At 46.1% G+C, this 22,962-nt stretch overlaps 2 protein-coding genes across 4 annotated transcripts in view; one reads left to right on the top strand and one right to left on the bottom strand.

Moving 5' to 3' along the window:
* LOC126545157 (uncharacterized) overlaps positions 1 to 22,962 on the bottom strand; it is a 221,138-nt gene that overhangs the window by 155,875 nt on the left and 42,301 nt on the right. The window lies entirely within an intron of this gene.
* Positions 1 to 22,962, top strand: part of Gpa2 (Glycoprotein hormone alpha 2) — a 103,733-nt gene that overhangs the window by 67,290 nt on the left and 13,481 nt on the right. The window contains exon 3 of the mRNA XM_050192935.2: positions 18,453 to 18,628. Within this exon, the coding sequence (XP_050048892.1) occupies positions 18,453 to 18,628 (176 nt within the window). The remainder of the gene's footprint in view (positions 1 to 18,452; positions 18,629 to 22,962) is intronic.

Raw genomic sequence — 22,962 nt, 5'->3', positions numbered from 1 at the left:
CCATGGTTATTCTCACCAGATTACCGCTATTATCAAGTTGTCGATTAAGCAAGACGCGCGTACGGCTTTCGAAATTTCTTGGACGTTGTCTTCATCTCTAAGCAGAAGAGGCGTGTCGGGCCAGATTGTGCGGGCGTCGTAAAATAGTGCTGTACATGCTCGAATGTACGAATACACTATCGATTACTATGGAATGTAAAATGGTGAGCCATGTATGAATAGCAGGCGTATTTGATCCGTGATGGCATACTCTACGACTAATGACTGTGCTCGCTGCTATTGTTGTGACTTGAGTGCAGCTCGGTCGTCAAACCAAGAAGACCGCTGCGTCCCCATTCCTCTCTCAAGCACCGACGCTGCGAGACAACTTCGCATTCTAGCGCGTACGATCTCCTTAGCAGAGTGGAATACAGCACATACAAGGCGCACCAGACTGCACAGACTAAACCCGTCACTTCAACTCAGACCTTCATCCGGTCTGCACCGACGCGAAGCGTCTCTTGTGTGTCGGTTGTCGCTTGGAGTTTCCTTCACGAATGCCTATTCAGCACTAATTGGAATGGCTGATAGTCCTACATGTGATGTTTGTGGATGCGAGGAGGACATTGACCACTTATTGTGCCATTGTCATCAATTTCAAGCACAAAGACAATCTTTGTCCAGCACATTGACGAAATTAGACGATCGTCCTCTGAGTGAACAGACAGTACTAGAGCACCGCCCCCACCGATTAACGGCTCAGAAGGCAGGGACACGTTTGTGCTTGCTCAGAACGTCTGGTTGAACGAGTGGATTTGACTCAAGTATTGTCCGTGCACGTCTCTATGCCCTCTCTCTATCCCTTCTCTCTCTTCCCCTTCTCCCTTCCCGCATCGTAGGGTAGCCAACCAGACTCTTGACTGGTTAACATCCCTGCCTTCCTTATATTCCTCTCCCTCTCTCTGAGTGTTTCTTGTCTTTCTGGGCACTCCCAGTAACACACTTCTGACAGCATATACTTTTTCACCGTCCTTACAATGTCATTTATTGCGAACGCATTATTTGCCCGATGAAGCGGGAAATCCGCCAAGCGTCCGCCGTTTGCACCCGATGGCACCAAAGCGCACATGACCAAGTGTTAACGTCACGTTCCCGGCCCTGGGCCTCTTATGGCTCGCACTGTCAAATCCCACGGTGAACAACCACAGCGTCGGACGGACGCCGTGGCCCACACCAAAAAAATTGACTTTGGCCAAACCCGGCAAGGCTCCGAACGTGGACAACCTCCGACCCATCTCTCTCACCTCCTGCGTGGGGAAAGCGGCGGAGCACGTCATCCTCAACACACTGAACAGATGTCTCGAAGGGAACAACATCTATACTCACAACATGATTGGCTTCCGTGCCGGCCTCTCGTCGCATGACGCCATAAAGATGATCAAACATCAAATCATCGACGGCAGTACCAGGGACACCAGGGCCCTGCTCGGACTCGACTTCGAGAAAGCGTTTGACAACGTTCTCCACGAATACATTCTGGCCTCCATCGCAGACCTTGTGCTGGGCCCCAGACTATATAACTACGTCCGTTCGTTCCTGACGGGGAGGAAGGCGAAGCAGCAGATCGGCGACTTTGTCTCCGACGAGGCGCTCCTGGGCCCACGGGGCACGCCGCAAGGCTCGGTCATTTCGCCTGCTCTCTTCAACTTCTGCATGATCGGCCTCTCGAGGAATCTGTCCCGAGTTGAAGGTGTCAAACACGTCATCTACGCCGACGACATCACGATCGCCGGCGGCAGCGAAGGGTGTTAAGAACGGCCCAGCTGAGGTGCAAGTGTTGCCAGCTAGTTGCGACGACGGCGGCGTCAACTTTCAAGGAACGCCACCGTTACGCTCTAGCCTCGTCGCCGTTGTGACTGAATGAGTTCGACGAAGCAGGCTTTGTGCCGCAACACGACAACTCCCACGCTCGCGGCCAACCGGGTCGGCCGCGAGCGGGGGAGTTGCCGCGGGAACGTCGTCGGGGACCCCTTCCCACGCGCCGACCAAGACGCAGGACAATGGCTACCCGGTCGCGCTGCGAGGGTCAGCTCAGAGTTCTAAGAAGTCCGTGCGACGTCGGTTCCGGACCGGACCATGAACCTGTGTGTGTGTGTGGGTGCGTGTGTGTGCGTAAGCCGCCCAGGAGAGAGGCGGCGTGTTTACAATGACTGGACGAACGTTTCCGTCCCCTTGGAATCAAGGGGGGGACCGAGTGTTTATAAACCGCTGTTGTGCGGATGCTCGACACACTTTCTTAAGCAGTCATGTTGGACTGGGACACTCTCTCAAGCAGTCGTGTTAGACTGACGTACTTTCTCTCGAAGTCATGCTAGACTGATGAACTGCATGTAAATACTGTAAATAAACCCTTATTCCTCGTTCTCGATGAGAAGCAGTCCTTCCCTTCATCAACGTCCTCAGCGTGGATAAGTTGGACGACGGCATGGGCCAGCTACCTTCTAATTCATGCCGGACTCCAATCTTGACAACGGGTTACGAGCGATGGGATTGAGCCCCCAATCCTGACAAGGGCAAGTGGAAAGCGCCATGCAAGAGGCGGCAGACGTCACGGAGCAGTACCTGCTACCTACCGGACTCAGATGCTCCCCGACCAAATCTGAGCTTCTGCTTTATAGAAAATAAAAAGGCCGCAGACTCAAGGGCTGGAAACCGGTCTCGGAAAGTGACATTCACCTGTTCACTCGGAGCAGTGACCCCGATACCTAGGGTCGACACCATCAGTGTCTTGGGTATGTTCATCGAATCACGCGGCGACAACAGCACTGCGTTACGCAAGATAATTGCGAAAACCGACAATGCTTTTCGCCTCGTCCGAAGGGTCTCGAACAGACATCGTGGCCTCAAGGAGGACAACCTGCTTCGGCTCATCAACGCCTTTGTGCTGTGTCACTTCACCTACACGGTGGCCATTCACAACTGGCTCAGAGCCGAGCGGGAAAAGCTTAATGCCCTCATTAGAAATTTCGTCAAGAGAGCCCTCGGGCTGCCCGTCGGAACGCATACCGACGACCTCCTTCGGCTCGGCATACACGACACCATGGAGGAGATAGCCGAGGCTCAGGAACGGGCCCAGCTAACTCGGCTGTCCGCCAGGCCGGTCGGCAGGTGTATCCTCGACGAGATCGGACTCCCACCCACCAAGAACTTGGCTGAAAACACCAAAAACCCCAGAGAAATAGGGGAGAAGATCGTGGTCGCCCCTTTGCCCCGCAACGTTCATCCCGTTCACAACGCAGGTCGTCGCAAGGCAAGAGCATTGAATATACTGCAGCAAATAAACAAGGACAAGATCGAGGCAAGCTTCGTGGACGCAGCTGCATACCGAGACGGCAAGGCTTTTGCAGTTTCCGTCGTGGACACGCGGGGCAAAATCATCAGCTGTGCTTCCGTCCGCACGACGAACCCCGAGGTGGCCGAGCAGGTGGCCATTGCACTCGCCATGCAAGACGGTCGGAGAGAAAGGGTGTATAGCGATTCGAAAGTGGCCATCAGTGCATTCCAGAAAGGCCAGGTAACCCGGCAGGCAATTCAAATTCTGAAAGGCGCCAAACACGGCGACACCTCCATACACTGCATCCTTTGGTTCCCTGCCAACGTCGGGGCGATAGAGCGGGTTCCTCTGAACCTCAACGAGTCTGCTCACGAGGCTGCGCGTGGTTTTACCGACCGCGCTGCCCTTGGATCGGGCGACTCTCTCCACGGACGCAGAGGCGCTCCTATAACGCACAATGAACTTAATAAATTCTTTTACTTAGAGAGAAGGGTTTTCCCGCCGCCTCACTGCAAGCTAAGCAGGCAACAAGCGCGGCCACACTAAGACTCCTGCCAACGAACTCCTACCCAAATCCGGCATCCCTTAACAGCATATATCCCGAGGTTTATCCGAATTGTTCTTGCGTGGCCTGTGGTGAGGTTGCTACTTTGCCTCATATGCTCTGGGAGTGCGGGTCGCTGGGTCCGAAGTTCACCAAGGAAGAGTGGGACGCGCTCCTGCGAAGTCCCGTCTTTGAGGACCAAATCCTGGCCGTCCAGCGCACCCGCGATCGGGCCGGCAGACTAGATCTGTCAGTACCGTCGTGGGATTATCCGAGTGCGAGTTCTATGCGTTTTGCTGGACCAAATAAAAGTTTATTCACTCACTCACTCACTTTGCCAAATTCGAAAATTGAGTTGACCCACGTTCAAAACCGACTGGGCTTACTCCTGAAATTGACTTGCTCCACCCTCAAATTTTGAGTGCCAACCCCCAAGACAGACCTAACCTAAATCGATAAATGAGTTGACCCACGTTCAAAATCGACCTGGCTCACACTCAAAATTGAGTTATGCACTTCCAAAATTTCGGTGGCCAACCCCGAAATTGACTTTGTCCCATTCGAGCACGTGGCCAAATTAAAAGTATCGTGCGAAAGGGTCACACTGCTTTAGCATTCCATGCACAGGAGGAGGCTTAAGTGCCTCTGTAACTTCTTATTCAATACAGTTTATTTACGAGACACTTCTGTCTGGCTAATTAAGCTATAAGATGTATAAACAGCTTGACTGAGGCTCAGGTAGCCATTATGAGGCAGATACAGCTAAACAGCATGCAAGTGACAACTTGACAGTATCGTTGCGGCTATCGCGCATATCAACATAAAATTAAGTTGTGGAGCTTAACATCCTAAAACTGAACAGTGGGTTATAAGGGACGCCATGTGGGGCAGCTCCTAACTAATTTTGACAAGTTGGGGCTACTTAACTTGTGCCCAAAACACGGTACACGAGCGTCCTCGTATTTCGTCCCCATCGAAATGCGGTCTCCGACGCAGTGAACCGAATCCGCGACCACGTGCTCAGTAGCAAACCGCCCCAGCCAGCGAGCTATACTGCAGCGGGTATACCCAGCAGTTTGAAACAGCTTCGTTGCGTTCAAGCGCTGGCGATGAGCTCTTCCTTCGCGTTTCCTTTACTTTTCACTCGTTGCGAGGTCACGGTGCTCAAGTTGAATGTTTCCCTGTGCGCTGTTTCTCCTTTCTCAAGAAGCGGTATTTTAATCGCAGGGGCACGCGAGCTGTATACCATGAAGGATAACCTGAGAACACCGACCTCAATACGAGACGTTCAGACGAAGGTGCACCGTGGGCGTAAAGTTTATTTTCGAGCAGGTTTTTTTCTTTCGCTCGTTATGAAACATGCGCAGACGATGCGAAGCTGTGTATCCATTTTCCTGAAGAGGAAGCGGAGCCTGCTATGAATGAGCATGTGTGGCAAAATGTAATGATATAGCTTCAGCAAAACTGTGGCAGCTTTATTGAAGTGGTCTTTCGCGCATAGGCAAGTCACCAACGTGCATTATATTACAGCAATTACTGTCGCGAACAAAAAAGTCGCAGTTTCGTCCGAAGCGCCTCCCCCCGTGGAGCTTTGCACGTGATGGAGGAAGGCGGCGCACTGCCTACCCGCTTTCCTGCCTTGCGAACGCGAGATTGTTTCACCATTGACGGCTCACCCTCACGCGCTTTCAGTCGCACATACAGCAAACGGCGCGCGGTGACGATGTTATCGCACTTGGACTTTATACAGGATATCAGGGTGACGGCGACGACGGCGGCGGAAATGCGCCTGGAGTGGCCATATAATCATATAATTACTATCGCAATAAAACAAAACGGCCATGCCGAAAGAAAGATGAAACTATTAACACTTGGCGCTTCGGCCTCTATATGAGAGCCTTGTACTCAACGTTCCCGTGGAGGGGCACGAAACGCCAAGTTTCTTTAATTCCTTAATCTTGGTTTGCTTCTTTTTTGTTTATCTTCGTTCATTCTTCTCAACCAGAATAGATTCCGTCAGAATGTTGCCTTCCATTAGTCCTGTTTTGCAGCCGTCTTTAGAATCATGCGCAGATACGGAGTGATGTCTGGATGTCCTGACCTCCCCCCCCCCCGCGCCTCACTTCCCCCACCCCTTAAAATTTGTGTGCGCAGCGCCAGTGTAGGGCATGTGACAAACTCATGAAGTCCTTCCACGTGGTTACTGTTGTTTTGCCCTCAAGAAAAAAGAAAGGTTTAATGTTTATTAAAGAGAAACTGCCAGCATGTAAAGAAATCATCATCATCGTCACCATCATTGATCAGGATCTCAAAGCACCACTTCTTGGAAAAAAAAAACAACAACTTGGAACTGCACCTATTCAGAACGCACAGGCATTTTCCACGCAATTAGTGCGGCGTTTGCTCACTTTCACGTGGACAAAATATAGTGTGGATCACTGAACTTCGATATTCTTTCCAACGGGAGAAAAGAAATACGGATTCTGCTGCACTTTATAGTTCTGATTTCCGAAGCTGGCTATCTCTGTGACATCACGTCACGTAATATCACGCTTGAGCACCTCGGTGACGCAAGGATAAAATTGTCGTCATTAGTTGTCTAAACAAAAATCCCACAACTGAAACACGGGCAGTTTAACACTAATGGGGGCGAGCTCCACCACTGGAAAAGCTGGCGCCTAGCACGTCATTTGAGCGGCGGGAGGTACAGCTGGTCGGCGATACCCTGGTGGGACAAGAAGCTCTCGTCCAGCAAATACGTCGAGCAGCCATAGCCAGTGGAGTCCTGGAGCGAGGACACCACCCACTCGACCTCAAGAGCAACGACCCCGATGGTCGAAATAAATATTTTCTCTCTCTCTGGCGCCGCCGTCGGCGTGACGTGATACAAAGGATTACGTGGACACAGCGGCCGCGTCGGCTGCTTCGGCAGCGCCGAAGCGAGCTGAAAACGAAAGTTTAGTGTCCCACCTGTGCTGCGGTTCTGATAAGTGGGGAGGCTTTCCCGCTTCGGGTGTGGGCTCGATCACACTTGAAAGCCTTCTAATAGGTAGTAGCTGGCTTTGAAGGCGTCCAACATGGTAGGCTACTGCTCGGTGTCGCAATGCCAGATGTACACAACGGAGCCCGGTGTTAGCATTCACACTTACCCGCTGGACAACAAGCTGCGCGAAGCTTGGATTGCGAAACGAAATGGTCAAACTTAGAACCGGCAAGCAGCCATGGGCTACAACTCGGGTGTGTAGCAAGCACTTCCGTGAGGAAGATTTCTGCTGCGACGACGGAGCTGCGATGTTCACGCTGAGTAGCAGAAAGCGCTCACTGAGACTTTTGCCCGCGCGCGATGCCCGGCTAATGTCATGAAGCTTTGTTCTATGAACGTTTTGACGCTAGATACAAGTTGACTGGAATGGAGAGGGAACAGTGAAAATCACATTTAAAAAAAGGCATGACATATGATCATGCTTGTGTGTCACCAAAACGATGAAATGTACGAGATTTAGAAAAAGAAACAGCGGGCAATTGCTCGCTGAGAAGAGCGATAAACCTAAGTGCGACACACTTTGAGAAATAATGATATTGAAACACCCAAGACAAAAAAAAAATTGAATCGTCGGGACGGCACAGCACAAGTCGACCGCCATAAGAGTCGAAGTCCCTAGATATAACGAAATTATTTTTGGACAGCTCCGATAGTGTCCACGCAATAATGATTGCTTGTGTCCTGTCTAATGCTCATATGCCGCCGCCTAAAGCTCACGGCACTGTGCGAATTAAAGCGCCCTCGCAGCAAAAGCGAAACATTGTGCGCGTACATGCACGTAAACGCGCAGCCGGTCGCTGCGAACCCATGCGATCGCTGCATTGAGGCTTCACTCTGTTATGAAGAACATATTTCACACAGTTTGCTCTCAGCGTCTGCCGACCTTTCACGCTAGAAGCCGGTTCGGGTGACTCCATCGCGGCGGCCGCTAGCAGCTGGCCTTCACTGTACGTGTTCGGTAAATAGATAGTGTCTGTAAACCTTTCTGTGCTTTGCGTTTGCTCATGATTATTATTTTGACGGTAAAAAGTTCTCTCGTTTTGGGAGTACTCACAGAAATGCTCAGGAGGGCTCCCGCGGGGTGTTTCTATTGAGCGCCGACAGCCAAACTTATGAGGAGAGCGCCGCGTTATTCCTCATATTACGCAAGCGAGGCGCTTCTGACAGATGGCAACTCCGTAAGCCCTCGCCGCCAATACTGGGTGTCCCACGTAACTTAGCCATATTTTAAAGATATGCGGATACCACGCGGCTGGGCAGAACCAGGGTAATGCTGTTTCCCGTCGCTTGGAGATACTCAGATTACTTTTGCATTCCGCCTAATTACATAGTCTTAATTATTTTTCATCTTCTCAAATATTATAATTAGATGAAAAGTGTCAATGAGAAAATTGTAGGGCAACACGAAAAACTCCCCATACAGCTTTCCGTTGCACAATAGGTGCTACATAAAAGTGTTTTTCCGAGCATGAAAGAAGTCCTCAAATACACGACAAATTGCCGCCTGTCTGGCCGCTCGGGGCACTTTGCGCACTTTGGCAGTTTGAGGTGTGGAAACTTCGTTGCAAAAAACACACTATGCTCTGTTAAGTTTATGTGTCCGCAATCTTTTGCTTCTATTCTCTTGTTCTTTAATTTAGTTTCTGAAATGCTTGTATATAACACACTCGTATGTCCTCCTTATATGTAATGACCTCCTGAGAAACAAATTAAGTGAAAGCCCTACTGCATATTGCATTGCCCACGAGTACGTCTTTGGACTGGCTTCTCTTGACTCATGCATATGGCGTGCCGGAGAGCTTAACGTTTCACAATGTCACTGATTTCGAGAATCGCCACTATGTGAATGAATTCGCCCGCTTGCGGGAATCTAAAAAACAAGGAAAACGAGAAAAGAGAAAATAAGCAGCTGGCACGCTGCAGCGTTCCCGTGACGAGTACTCCTGAACATGGCACGTGCACAAGCGTCCCGTCGGTCTTGTGAGCGGGGCTGGTAGATCGCGCGAAGGAGCGGAAAAAAATAATTAAATGAAATTCCTGCGTTTTGAAGCGAAAAGCTTTACTACGCTAGTCAACACCGCGCTTCGCGCGAGCCGGCGTATGTCGGAATTGGCTGCGTAAGCGTGTTCGGAGTCGGCGCAGGTGGCCACTGCTGCGCGCTATGCGTCATCGTTTGACGTTCGCCGCAAGCGCGTGTTTATCGCGGAGGCCGACTATACAACCGCTTGCCAAAGAATAGGCGTGCACATTCAACATGGAAGGAAAAGAGAGTGATACTACCGATACAGAGAGCTGTGTTTGTGGCTGTAGAGAAATCGCAAGACAATGTGCCCAACAATGATGAATAAAGAAGTTTAATAATCCTGCATAACTTATGGTATATATCATTGATAAGCAATTTGCATGACTACACAAGGCACACGTATAGCATAACCATCAGCTAACCAAAGCATATCCATAAGTGAAACCGTAAGCATAACCATAGGCTAAATCATAAAGCATAGCCATAAGCTAAACTGTAAGCATATCCATAACTTAAACCATTAGCATATCCATAAGTTCAACCGCAAGCATATCCATAGGCTAAATCATAAAGCATAACCATAAGCTAAACCGTAAGCATAACCATAGGCTAAATCATAAAGCATAACCATAAGCTAAACCATAAGCATCACCGAACCTTTTCGCTTCGAGATATCCAGGCTTAAACTTAGCTAAGCCCCGGCCAATTTTTCGTGCCTAAACCACGTACTGGGCACACCGCAGTGGAAGACTTGGGAATGATGTGGCCACGTGGGGTTCTTTGACGTGGACCTAAACGTAAGCGCACGAGCCTATTCGCATTTCGCCGCCGTCGATATGCGGCCGCGCCGCGGCGGGAATCGAATTCCCCGCGTCCTCGAGCTCAGTGGACGAAATCGAGGCTGCTTTGCTCGGGGTCGTGGAGGTCTGTCATATTTTTTTTTTATAGAAGCGGACGCTACAGACACAGGCACAGACGGCGAGCGTTTTGCCGAGGCTAGTCGAAGACGCCTGCTGTGATGCATAGTTCAAAGAACAAGAAACAACCTGCGTCCAGGTTCGGAAAAAACATAAGAACGGGTCAAGAGGCTTCACAGTAAAGTTTCAGTGGATTCCCTCCCACATTGGTATCTCAAGAAACGAAAAAGCTGATGCGCTTGCATACGCAGCGCTCTATCATCCTCCCAAAATCAAGGCTCCAAAGTCCAATCAAGTGCAAAAATTTGACATTCGAAATCACTTTGCGTCGCTTTGGGTTCCACCGCATATGCCCTAAGTAACCAAGAGATTGCCCCGAGAGCAAGCCTCACTTCTATATCGAATAAGGACAGGATCTGCTAATACACCGGCCTGGTTATTTAAGACGGGGCGACTCAATTCTCCGAACTGTACGGCATGCAACGAGAGAGGAGATATTGAGCACTTTTTGTGGTCCTGCCAGCAATTGCAAGATGAAAGGGTCGCTCTCCTGAAGAATCTGCAGAAAAAGGACCTTCCGCATGTGCACCTGCAACACCTTATATTTCCCGAGGGATCAGTTATAGCCCGCAAAGAAACTTCACGTCTCCTCATCGAATTCTTAAGAGAGACTGGTTTGATGGACATATGGTGAAACCCTTCAGCGGTATTGTGCGAGACGCTCGGGCGGAGCAATTGCCGGCCTTGATCGCCAGGCTAAACCCGCCTGTTGCTACAATTCACCACCACCACCACCAGACACCACGGACGGCATAGGGTAAATTGCTTGTTTCAAGTGAAGCACACACGCGATGAATAATCGGACACGAAAGTGTAGACGGAAAAACAATTGGCCGCGCATGTGGGACACGAAGCCGCTTCTTCGCATCACAAAAGATTTCCTAACTCTCTTTTATTCATAGACAGACACAGAATGTGGTACAGAACCGGTGTAGAGAGAGAGAGAAAATAATGCAGAGAAAGGCAGGGAGGTTAACCAGAGGTAGTTCCGGTTGGCTACCCTGCGCAGGGGGAAGGGTAATTCCTAATGGTAATTCGTAATGGGTAATTCCGGTGTAATTCCTAATGGGAACAGATAAGCGCAGCGGCATGTTTTCTCTATAGCGTAGTTGACGCCACCTGTACATTTCTTTGCGCTTCACGGCATCGTTTGCGTACATTCTACGCGCTGCATTCTTAAACTTGCTCTCGGAGAACTAAGACAACGTTTAAAAGATTCGCTTAACGCACTTGCTGTGATGGTATTTTTTTTTTTCTTCTCGTTAGTGAATTGCCAAGATGCCTAAGTGCGTCAGACGTGTAAGAAGAAAGTAGCAACGTACACCTCTGCTCCAGTGAATTTTCTTCTTGACTTGCGCGAGCCGGAAAAAGGCTGACCAGCTAGAGGAAGTCCAGTGCAAACAATTTCGCCGCGGTGCACGCCTGTGCGCAAGGGAGCAGCAGATTAGATTAAGTTCTGATTTCGGTCGCAACGTGGGAGCACCGGCGAAATGCGAGCGTGAAAGCAGGATTCAACGTTTACCCTTGTTCTTGAATATGAATTGCCCTCCTTGTATTTCATCCAGGCCGTTTAAAAATTCAGGTCTTGCGAGTTCGCGTCAGAGGCGCCATGGACTAACGAACGTAGTTGCGAAATCGGAATGTTAAACAGGCGCTGGAACGGCGGGCTGAGAGCACTGCGGACGGAACTGTGAAGGGCTGCGCGCGTTCGCTGAAGCAAGCCAGGCACTAGAACGTCCCGGCAAATATAACTGCTGCTCGAGTGTGAAGTCACAGTCGACCTAACAGTCGCAGGTGGGCAGAATGTCTTGGGCAAGAATTAGGTGAATACATGAGTGGGGTTAGCACAAATTCCCACTATATTTTCACGTTATAGTTATTGTAAAAAACCAGAAACATCGCGAAAATTGTCAGTTTAGAATCAAACTCTCTAGTGGGAAATACGTGCCCAAGATGACAAGCAACACTCGAGTCACAAAAATAGCGGCGAGCATAGTCGTTGGTTGTTGAATCTAAACTCACGGCCAAAGTCCTCCGCTACTTACACATGTGTCATCGTATATTATAGAATAATCGCGGGGGATCGCGTACATTTGAGAATGCACAACATCATTCACGTAGCGCAAACAATCTCGACTGAGCAAGTCTCTACGCTATATGACGGTCGACAGCGTTCCGAAAATTTCAAATGCGTCGTGCGCCAAGCAATAACTCGATAACAGTGATAACCTGGCGAGAAAATCTGACCGACAAAAAGTAACACAATGTACGCGTGGCAATATAGACTGCTCATTTCGTTAGTATTTTGGTGCATACATATTCTAGCCTTTACTGAATTGCTTCAATATTTCTTTCTTTTTTTTTTTGGGGGGGGGGGGCGCGTCTATAGTTTGTAATAAACTAAATAGCTTATCGCGGCAATTGCCCTTTGTATAACTTGTGCGCGAAGTTTCTAATCAGCTTCATGGGTAACTTTTTTTATTGTGATTTTCTAACAGACTGTAAAACACGGTACTCTCATTCTGTATTAACCCACGTTCATTGCTAACTTTACTACTATTGTGAATTTTGTTACGAACTGTTTTATGAAGTTATCGCATTGTGCACGAAGCAAATTTCCAACGATGTTGAATACATCATGTTGTTCGGTTTTTTTATACTGTTACCCCGCTCCTGCAATGTCCCAGTACAATGGGATAGCTATAGCAATATATAAATAAAGATATAAATAAATAAATAAATAAATAAATAAATAAATAAATAAATAAATAAATAAATAAATGCAAATATGGACTGCTGGACAGTAGCCGAAGCACTGAGGTATGCGCTTCTTCACAACAATTCGGGTGCTTTTAAAGTTATGTCAAGAAGACCGCCGTAATCAATACATTTAGTCAATTTTTTATGTCGTAGAGGAGTGAATATGTCGAACTTTTACAGCGAAGCCGTTAGCCTCTTGTTGCTCGGGTTTTTTCACCCAAAAAACGGCAGCTGAAAAAGCGGTTCGTGTTTCAGTTTCTGCGTAACAGAAGTATGTTTTCTCGTATATTGGAATTATATAATCCGATGATATCACCGTCCGTAGGCTCTGTGTATAGCTGTACTTTACGTATTTTCTGACGCAATCAACTATTAACCATTAACCATTAATTTAGTTCGATAAAGCACTTGCGCTTGGCGGACGGCCTGCAATAACGAGGATGCGTATGCTGCACTGCCGCACACGTGCGTGGGCGGGTGACTTCCGTACTTGTGGCGAAGGTGGCGCCTGTATTACGTCGCCCGCCATCCATTGGGGTATTTGTCTAACGCGTGCATCAGTTTCGCTGTACATGCACTTCCGCTAGGTGGAGTGGAGGCGGATTTTTTTATACTTACTTATAACGCAGCAAATTCATAAATCATACTGACGTGAGTACAATGCGAAGAAGGAACTGCCCAAAAGTATAACGTCATTCTGTCATTGCTGTGCGCTCGTGAAACATTAAACCCGCAATCTCACAGCAGAGACCGCCATCTTTTTAGGTTATTTCTTTCTCAAATAACGGCGCCTAAGAATCGACAAACTACTAATTAATTTGTAGTTACAGTATATTGACGTAATAATTAAAAAAATTTTGCCTGGCGAGCAGAGCACATTATTTCACAAGCTGCTGGTTAAAGTGTTTTTGCTTTCCGTCTCGGTGAGCCGTTTTGAAGGCGACGTCAGAATGGCAAGTTGGGCCAGCTGGTTCTGATTCATGGTAAGGTTTGTAACAGCGCACCCAAGACAAGGACAACAGAAGGAATAAAACGACGACATGGCGCTGACTCTCAACTGATATTTTATTGAAGATATGTCTAACATATATGTAGGTGCCATTTGATAACCATGACATTCACAAGATACAGATATGCGTCGAGGCAACTGTGACAAACTGATGCATAATCAAAATTGACATAGGTAACGCAGTTCCCTTTCATGAAGAGTGATAGACGGTTCACTGATACACGCTTTGCCCCTAATCTTCATATAGTGATCTTCGGCGATTCCCCTTGTCAATTGGTTTAAGTGTTTAAAAATGACACTAGTTCTTTTTTTTTTAATTCAGGGCGACAACTGCACGACTTGCAATGCTCCGGGAGATGAAGTGGCGCAACCCCTTGAAGAGATAGCTCATGCTCCAGTAGTCGAACACTCACACATCGCTTCGCTTGTCCCTTGTGCTCTCGACCACAACATAATGGAATGGCATACACAAACAACGTGCTTAGCTCAAGTGATGTACCTGTTCACATGTTTGACAGTGCATTTTCCCTTCACTTGCTTTTCCTTCAGCACATTGTGAAGTAACGGCCATATGCGACCTATCTTATGTTTCGCAGAAAAACGAACATCAAGCTGTACCTTGAACCAACGTTCTTAAGCGCGTGCGCTAGCTTGCGTACATACGGTGCAACTGCATTTTTTATTTTTTCTTGTAATTTAGTTTCAATACCTTGGTCATTTATGCTCTTGACGCCGCGAACCATGCTTTCACTCACAGATGAAATGATCGCTGGGGTAACCAGCGTCCAGTAAACGATTTACCTCATCAGAAAAAGCAGCCTTTGTCATATGAAAACAAGACTTTTTTAATGCAGCATTTAGGAGAGTCTTCGCTATAGCCCGCTTCACTGCTTTAAAATGACGGGATTTATAGTTCAAAATGGGTTTAACCGACGTGGGACCAAATTTCCAACACACATGATTTTTACCAAAAATTATTCTCAGGTCAAGAAACTGCAGTTGATGGTCCTTAGGGACTTCGAAAGTAAAATCGAGGCCCATGCCGTGCTGCCTGAATAACGTTAAAATTTCATCAACACCTTCGGCGTGAATGTCACTGGTAAAAAATATAACGAAATCGTCAACATAGCGAAAAATCCTATTGGAACGTTTAGCTTGGTGGCCCTCTAATTGCCTATCAATATAACCTAGAAAAATGTCACTAATGATAGGAGCTACGCACGAGCCAATGCATACCCCCGATTTTTGTATATACAGACCCCCTTTCCATGAAACAAAGGTAGATCTCAAGTAAAAGGAAAGGAGTTCAAGAAAGGCTTCTACTGAGATACAGCAACCATCGATGAAGGCTTGCTTGTCATTGTCACGCACTATGCAGTCCTTAACACATTTCATAACCTGGGCATGTGGAAGGGAGTAATATAGGTTTTCCACATCTATGCTGAAGGCGCACCGAATGTTCATCGAACTGTCTTCCTGGCACTTGCACACATTATCCGAATTGGCTATCCGGAAAGGATCAACTATATTCGGTTAAGCCAATTTCGAACTATAAATCCGGTCATTCTAAAGTAGTGAAGCGGGCTATAGCGAAGACTATCCTAAATGCTGCATTAAAAAAGTTTTGTTTTCATATGACGAAGGCTGCTTTTTCTGATGAGGTAAATCGTTTACTGGACACTGGTTACCCCGAAGCGATCATTTCACCTGTGAGTCAAAGTATGGTTCGCGGTTTCAAGAGCATAAATCACCAAGGTATTCAAACTAAATTAGAAGAAAACAGAAAAAACGCAGTTGTACCGTATGTACAGAAGCTAGCGCACGGGCTTAAGAGGAAGCTTTAGCTCGGGTGCTCCTATCTAAATACATGTAAAAGGAGAATTCGTTTTTCTCGGCAACCACTGCACCAAATTTGACGGGGTTTGCTGCATTTAAAAGAAAAGTTTAAAGTCTAGTGACTGTTCGTTTCGAATTTTCGATTTAGGTCGTCAAATTTTTATAAAAATATGGCAAAAATCGCAAATTTTCAGAAAACGAAACTATCAAGTTTACAACTCTGTAACTCAACCACTAAAAATGATAATACAATTCTGTGAATCGCATCTAATAGTACATCTAAAGCGGACAAAATTGATATGTTACACATGAATATAAAAAAAATTAATTATAGGGAAATACAACTTTCGCAAAACCGTTGTAACCAATGTAACAAATTCACGTAAGATGTAAAATGACATAATGAATTTGTCCGCTCTGGAGGGAAGAAAGAGAAAAGTAGAAGGCAGGGAGGTTAACCAGAATAACGTCCGGTTGGCTACCCTACACCGGGGGAATGGGAAAGGGGAAAACAAAGATCACAGGGAGAGAGAGGAGGGAAGGAAAGAAGGAAATTGCGGCGAGTTCGCTGACGCGTGTGGTCTGAATGATCTAATGGATGCCGTTTACAGAACCGCGATATCAGTTCTTGATGCAGAGCTATGAATTTGTAAACTTCGTGCTTCTATTTTTTTCAAACGGTCAAATATTTGAAAATCACTTTAAGAAAATTCAAGCCCTAAATCGAAATTCCGCTTCCAACAGTCACTAGAACTGAACTTTCCCTTTCAAATGCAACAAATTTCACCAATATCGGTCCAGGGGTTACCTCATAAAAACGTTTTTGCGTTTTTACATGTATTTGAATAGGCCGCGTCGGAGTTGTGCCCGAGCTAAAGCTTCCTCTAAAATAAAAACGTTTTTGCGTTTTTACATGTATTTGAATAGGCCGCGTCGGAGTTGGGCCCGAGCTAAAGCTTTAGCTCGGGCACAACTCCGACGCGGCCTATTCAAATACATGTAAAAACGCAAAAACGTTTTTATGAGATAACCCCTGGACCAATTTTGATGAAATTTGTTGCATTTGAAAGAGAAAGTTAAATTCTAGTGACTGTTGGAAGCGGAATTTCGATTTAGGGCTTGAATTTTCTTTAAACGATTTTCAAATATTTGACCGTTTGAAAAAAACAGAAGCACGAAGTTTACAAATTCATAGCTCTGCATCAAGAACTGATATCGCGGTTCTGTGAACGGCATCCATTAGATCATTCAAAGCGGACAAATTCAATATGTCATTTTACATCTTACGTGAATTTGTTGCGTTGGTTACAACGGTTTTGCAAAAGTTGTATTTCCCTATGATTAAATTTTTTTGTATTCATGTGTAACATATCAATTTTGTCCGCTTTAGATGTACTATTAGATGCAATTCACAGAATTGTATTATCATTTTTAGTGGTTGAGTTACAGAGTTGTAAACTTGATAGTTTCGTTTTCCGAAAATTTTTAATTTTTGTCAATTTTTAATAAGAAATTGACGACCTAACTCAAAAATTCGAAACCAACAGTCACTAGATTTTAAGTTTTTCTTTTAAATGCAGCAAACCCCGTCAAATTTGGTGCAGTGGTTGCCGAGAAAAACGAATTCTCCTTTTACATGTATTTAGATAGGAGCACCCGAGCTAAAGCTTCCTCTTAAGAACGTTGGTTCGAGGTACAACATTAATGTTCGTTTTTCTCCGAAACATAAGATAGGTCGCATATGCCCGTTACTTGATAATTTGCTGAAGGAAAAGCAAGTGAAGGGAAAATGCAGTGTCAAACATGTGAACAGGTACATCACTTGTGCTAAGCAGGTTGTGTATGCCATTCCATTATCTTGTGGTCGAGAGTACGTGGGACAAACGAAGCGATGTGTGAATGTTCGACTTCGGGAGCATGAGCTATCTCTTCAAGGGGTTGCGCTGCTTCATCTCCCGGAGCATTGCAAGTCGTGCGGTTGTCGCCGTGAATTAAAAAAAAAAAAATACTAGTGTCATTTTTAACCACGTAAGCAAATTGAGAAGGGAAATCACCGAAGCTCACAATATAAAGATAGGGGCAAAGCGTGTATCAGTGAACCGTCTATCACTCTTCATGACAAGGAACTGCGTTACCTATGTCAATTTTGATTATGCGTCAGTTTGTCACAGTTGCCTCGACGCATATTTGTATCTTGTGCATGTCATGATTATCAAATGGCACCTATATATATGTTAGGCATATCTTCAAGAAAATATCAGTTGAGAGTCAGCGCCGTGTCGTCGTTTTATTCCTTCTGTTGTCCTTGTCTTGGGTGCGCTGTTACAAACCTTACCATGAAGGCGACGATTGGGAATTATCCACCTCGAAGGTCATAATATATGCAGCAGATGTCGCGCGCGAAATGATGCAGTGTCACGGACGAGATTTGCAAGACAGGAACTAACTTTTCACTGTAGATTTGCAGTGTTGGTATATTTCGGGCTCTGGGCTGCTCTGGATCGTATGGGCTGCTTTGTAAAGGAAACTGTTGCTGTCGATGCGACGTCGTTGTTGGAAGGGACGGCATCGATGCTTTCGCCACTGTTTTTCTCCAACATTTACTCGTCTCTTATAGCTGGCCCTAAAGTACTAGATGGCGCGAATGCAGCGCAAAGCGCACAACTGCAGGAAGGTAGGTGTGTGTGTGCGCGGTTAGGGGAGAGTGGTTATGAACACAAACGCTGTGCTATCTCCACTAACCACAACAGCGCCTTTCCCGCACTCCAGCGCTCAGTGCTGCGTTAACGCCATGAACTTAGACCGACCTGCCACAAATCGCTATCTTAACTACGTCGCCTACCGTCCCATTCGTCGGCAGTTAATAAGACAACGAAACAAGACACGGCCTCGCCGCAGCCGTTGCCTTCACGTGACGTCACGCGCTCTCTTCTTTCCCTGCACGCAGGACACACGCGCCGGGTGAGCATCCCCGAGTGCGTCGAGTTCGACATCACGACGAACGCGTGCCGGGGCTTCTGCACCTCGTACTCGATCCCGTCGCCAGAGTTCACGCTGCGCATGAACCGCAACCAGCGGGTCACCTCGTTCGGACAGTGCTGCAACATCATCGACACCGAGGACGTGAGTGCATGTGTGGAGCCTCATTAAGTCTGCTGTGCGGCTGGTGTATCTGTAGTGAGCTGGTTGGCCTTTCGTGTCCGTGTACATAAGGAGCGCTACATTCTATATATATATATATATATATATATATATATATATATATATATATACACACAGGTTACTGGTAAACGAGACGAAGCGACGACGGACGAGGCCCAATTTGCCCCGTGCACCGTTCGTCTGGTTTTCCAGTAACCTATTTATAGCACTGCTTACTCAAACATAAAGATCTCTGTGGACATTTGAAAGAATGCTAAATACGTATATGTCTTTCATTCACTCCCTCGCATTGTGGTGTTCACATTTAAACAATAGGCAAAGACAAAGCGACAGATGAGACTGCAAGGCGTCGATTTTACCCTAAACAAAGCTCTTTAGTGCGATAGCAATTATATTATGAAGGAGGTTTATTACACGGCGGGCCGATGACTAGTAGAGCGCTTCACCGAGCACAGTCGGTAATTTCGAGCATCTGCAGCACGCGATGCTGTTGGAAATCCTGCTGCCTACGATCATTCATTACAACATGAACACCCAAGGCGAATCTGATCCATCGCCATGCCGACTCGTATATATTTATGTATACGTTTATCTGTGCCGTATGTGCAAGGTAGCTGTAATACTATTCCATCGCCAAAGTTGCTAAAGCCATATCTTATATGATTGATTGAATTATTCCTCCGAATTTTGACAATTCCAATCCACAAACAACGTTCTTAAGAAAATTTCAATCACAGCGTATGTATTTTATCTTAACTCTTCTCAGGCATTAAAATATCGAAAACAAAAAATAGTGCTTACAATCTGAAAGGGATGTAATTTCACTGGTACCTCTGTTTATTACGGGCAGCACAGTGATGCCCTGTGTGATGCAATTAAAAAGCGTACACGGTGCGTTAAATCTTATCAGGGAGCCAGGAATTTTCGTGCACCCCCGTGTAGTCCGAGAAGTTTAAGCGCAATGCTAAACATTGCAATCGCTGTGAACGCTTTCGGGTGGAACTATCGATTTTTTTTTCTTTGCGGTAATCAAGGACGTCATAATCGGCCAGCATTGGCGGCGCAACTGTGAAAGCCTGGTACGTGCCTCCCGTGACGTCAGGTGTTTTCTTTTTAAATCGGTGAATACTTCTCAATCGATGACAATACACAATCCGGCTATTTACGTTGTGCTTCGCCAGAAAACTAAGTGAATGCATTTTGCATAAATTTATTGGACTTTGAATAAACAAGTTTTGGGTTGAGGAGGGGCAGAGAACAACGTATGAAGGCAAGTAGCAATTACGAGAAATGAAATAATGGGGGAGCATGTGTTGTGAAATATAAAGTGAGCAAGTAAGTGAGTCATCACTGCTGCACTGTGCCACGCGTCCCGAAATGGCGGGTCGTCCTCCGTCCAAGCACTGCTGGCAGGCAAGACGCAAAAATGTTAAAAAAAAACACAGTAATATAATAACATGTCAGAAATACATCAAAAGCAACATGGTGTAATGCGCAGTCCTGACAATTTCAAATATATCCTTGGTGCGTAGAAAAAAAAAGAGTATTGCAGCTAGTCAGCGTTAGCAAAATACGGAGTTAGGGTGGGCTGAAAGTGGTGCGGAGTGTACGTGGTCATAAAGGAACATGCGTGTACTCCGGGGTCCCGAAGGCGCCCTCAAAAAGCATTTGGAATTCATTTACCATTAACTACGTTTATCGACGCGAGCGCGGTATTGCACAAAATATTTATTCTGTACTGACACGATTCGATGATCATTGAAAATCAGCTCATGCTGTTCGCCCACGTGGTCCCGGATTTCCAGGTTGAGAAGGGTCGTCTGCACCCTGCCATGTGTGGCGTCTTGCTTACCCGCCTCACCTGTTCGAAGCAGGGGGCAGTGCCCGGCATGGCAAGACTTCTTAATACCCGCCGTGGTTGCTCAGTGGCTATAGTGTTGGGCTGCTAAGCACGAGGTCGCGGGATCGAATTCCGGCTGCGTGCTAAGTACACACGTGTACCTACATTTAGGTGCACGTTAAAGAACCCCAGATGGTCGAAATTTCCGGAGTCCTCCACTATGGCGTGCCTCATAATCAAAAAGTTGTTTTTGGCACGTTAAACCCCATAATTTTAATTGTTTTTAAGACTTCTGAATGGTTTGGCAACGTTTCTGGCAATGTATATTTTTTTTTTCAGAGCGTTACCTCTTCACATAAATAGACGTTGCGAGGTTACTAAAACGGTGGTGAAACAGTCTAGATTAATTCAATGTTGGCGTCCACAATAGCGTCCCTTTAAAACAAAGCTTTAGCTCGGGGCAAACCCCGATTTCCCTATTCAAATACAAGTAAAATACCAAATTCCTTTTAGGAGACAACTACCAAATGATTGGAGAGGAGAGAGGAAGTTAAATTCTATTGGCTCTGTGAAGCAAAATGTTTATTTGGCGCCGAGTATATTGTAGAGAAGGTTGCACGAATTGGTAAGTTTAAAAAGAAATTGAACCTCAAAGTTTATAAATCAGTAACTGCATCTAGAACAGATTTCGCAGTGATGTGAACTGCATCTGTTAAAGTATATTAAGCGGACAAATTTGGCATAGGAATTGACAGTTTATATGAAGTTGTTAATGCTTACAAGGGTTTCGAAAAAAACAACGAATTCACAATTTAGTGTGTATATTTCAGAGCGGTTTATGATACATTTCCTTTATGTGCTTTAGATGTAATGTTAAGTGTAGGTTGCAAAACTCAGATATATTTATTACTGAGTTACAGAACTGTCAGCTACGTAGTTAAGCTCTCTTTTTTTTCACATTTTGCAATATTAGAGAACTCCAGAAAAAAAATGAAGGTCTAAATTGGAAATCCGCTTTTTACGGTCACTAGATTCAATTTTTTTTAAGCGCGCCACGAAAAACCTCCTCACAATCGCTGTAGTGGTTGACAAGAAAAACGATTTCTCCGTTCTCATGATATAGATAGGAGACCCCGAGCTAATGCTTCCTCTTAGGCTTGTTTTAGCGCACTAAACTGTTATTGTCCGCCGGAGCTAACCACTACAGCTAAAGACGGCTGGAATAAGTCCAATAAGCGCTCAAGAAACGGTTTCACTGTTTTTACAAGGTACAACAAGCGTTCTTTAAATGAGTAAACAGTTGCGAGTTGCAAGTGAAATAAAACGGCCAGTGTAAAACGGAGTGCTCGTACGACACTGTGTACTCGCAGAGAGATAAAGTGTCCTTTGCTTTTTATTTCTATTGAGAATGATTTGTAGCGTCTTACCGCACCGGACTTATAATGCCGTTGACTGCATAAATAACTAAAGCACACATGCTTTAATGATCATAATAATGATGCTGGCTCTGCTGGCAGTTCGAATCAAACGGCTGTTTATGCTCAGTGCAACGACTATCGGCATCACACGCAGTCAGCCTTCACGAAGTTCCACGCCGCTGGAACTACGGAACCATGCCCGAACGTGAGTTTGCTATCGCTTCGCTCCGTCTCGTTGGTCACGACCTTTTCGTAGCTCAACACACCAACAGGGCACCGTCAATGACGCTGTGATAATGGTGCAGTGATCGCAGCCGTACTCTGACCAAAAGGTGGTAGGCAGAAGTCGTCATGTGATATGTATGGTGGTAATGGCAGTAGTAAATATTGAATGCAATGAGAGTAAATAATTATTTTTAATAAAGGAAGATATCTGGCGAGTTTCCCCAGTGGGGCGGCGTAAGAATCTGCGCCTTAAGTTATTTCATTCAATATACAACACTAAATCGGGAATTTCCCCCAGGATGTATCTTTATCCCCTGCATTATGTTTCATCACGCAAGGATCACGCATGTAAGATAAGGCCGTATCACTCCTGGACAAAGCTGTTTAAGTATCTATGTTTTCCCCGGACCATCTAAGAGAGGAATCATTTGTCAGAGGACTTGGTGGACTACAAGAATGTTGACTTGTTTTATGAACAGTAACCCACCGCAATAATGCCTCAGTGGAACTGTGGGGCTCTCTGAATAAAGAACAAGAAATTGGAAGCGTGTACAAATTATCTCAAAAGGTGGCGTTGATAATTATGTAGCTAGATCTAAGGCCTCGCTCAATTAGTGTAGTAGAACTAAAACAAAAAAGGGGGTGGGGGGGGGGCACGCGTAGATAAAATGAAACAGAAGAAATTCATGGACGTTTTACGGCGACAGATTGCAGGTGGAGTTGACCAACTTTGGAAGTATCCAGTATCTAACAGGAAATGTGGGCCGATCTCTAAGGCAGTCGATTACAACACAACGTCTCTAAGTGCTGCC

The sequence above is a fragment of the Dermacentor andersoni genome, chromosome 10, assembly GCF_023375885.2.
Source record: "Dermacentor andersoni chromosome 10, qqDerAnde1_hic_scaffold, whole genome shotgun sequence".
Lineage (NCBI taxonomy): Eukaryota > Metazoa > Arthropoda > Arachnida > Ixodida > Ixodidae > Dermacentor > Dermacentor andersoni.
Note: the sequence above shows the minus strand (reverse complement) of the source record. Positions and strands in the feature narration are given on the sequence as shown.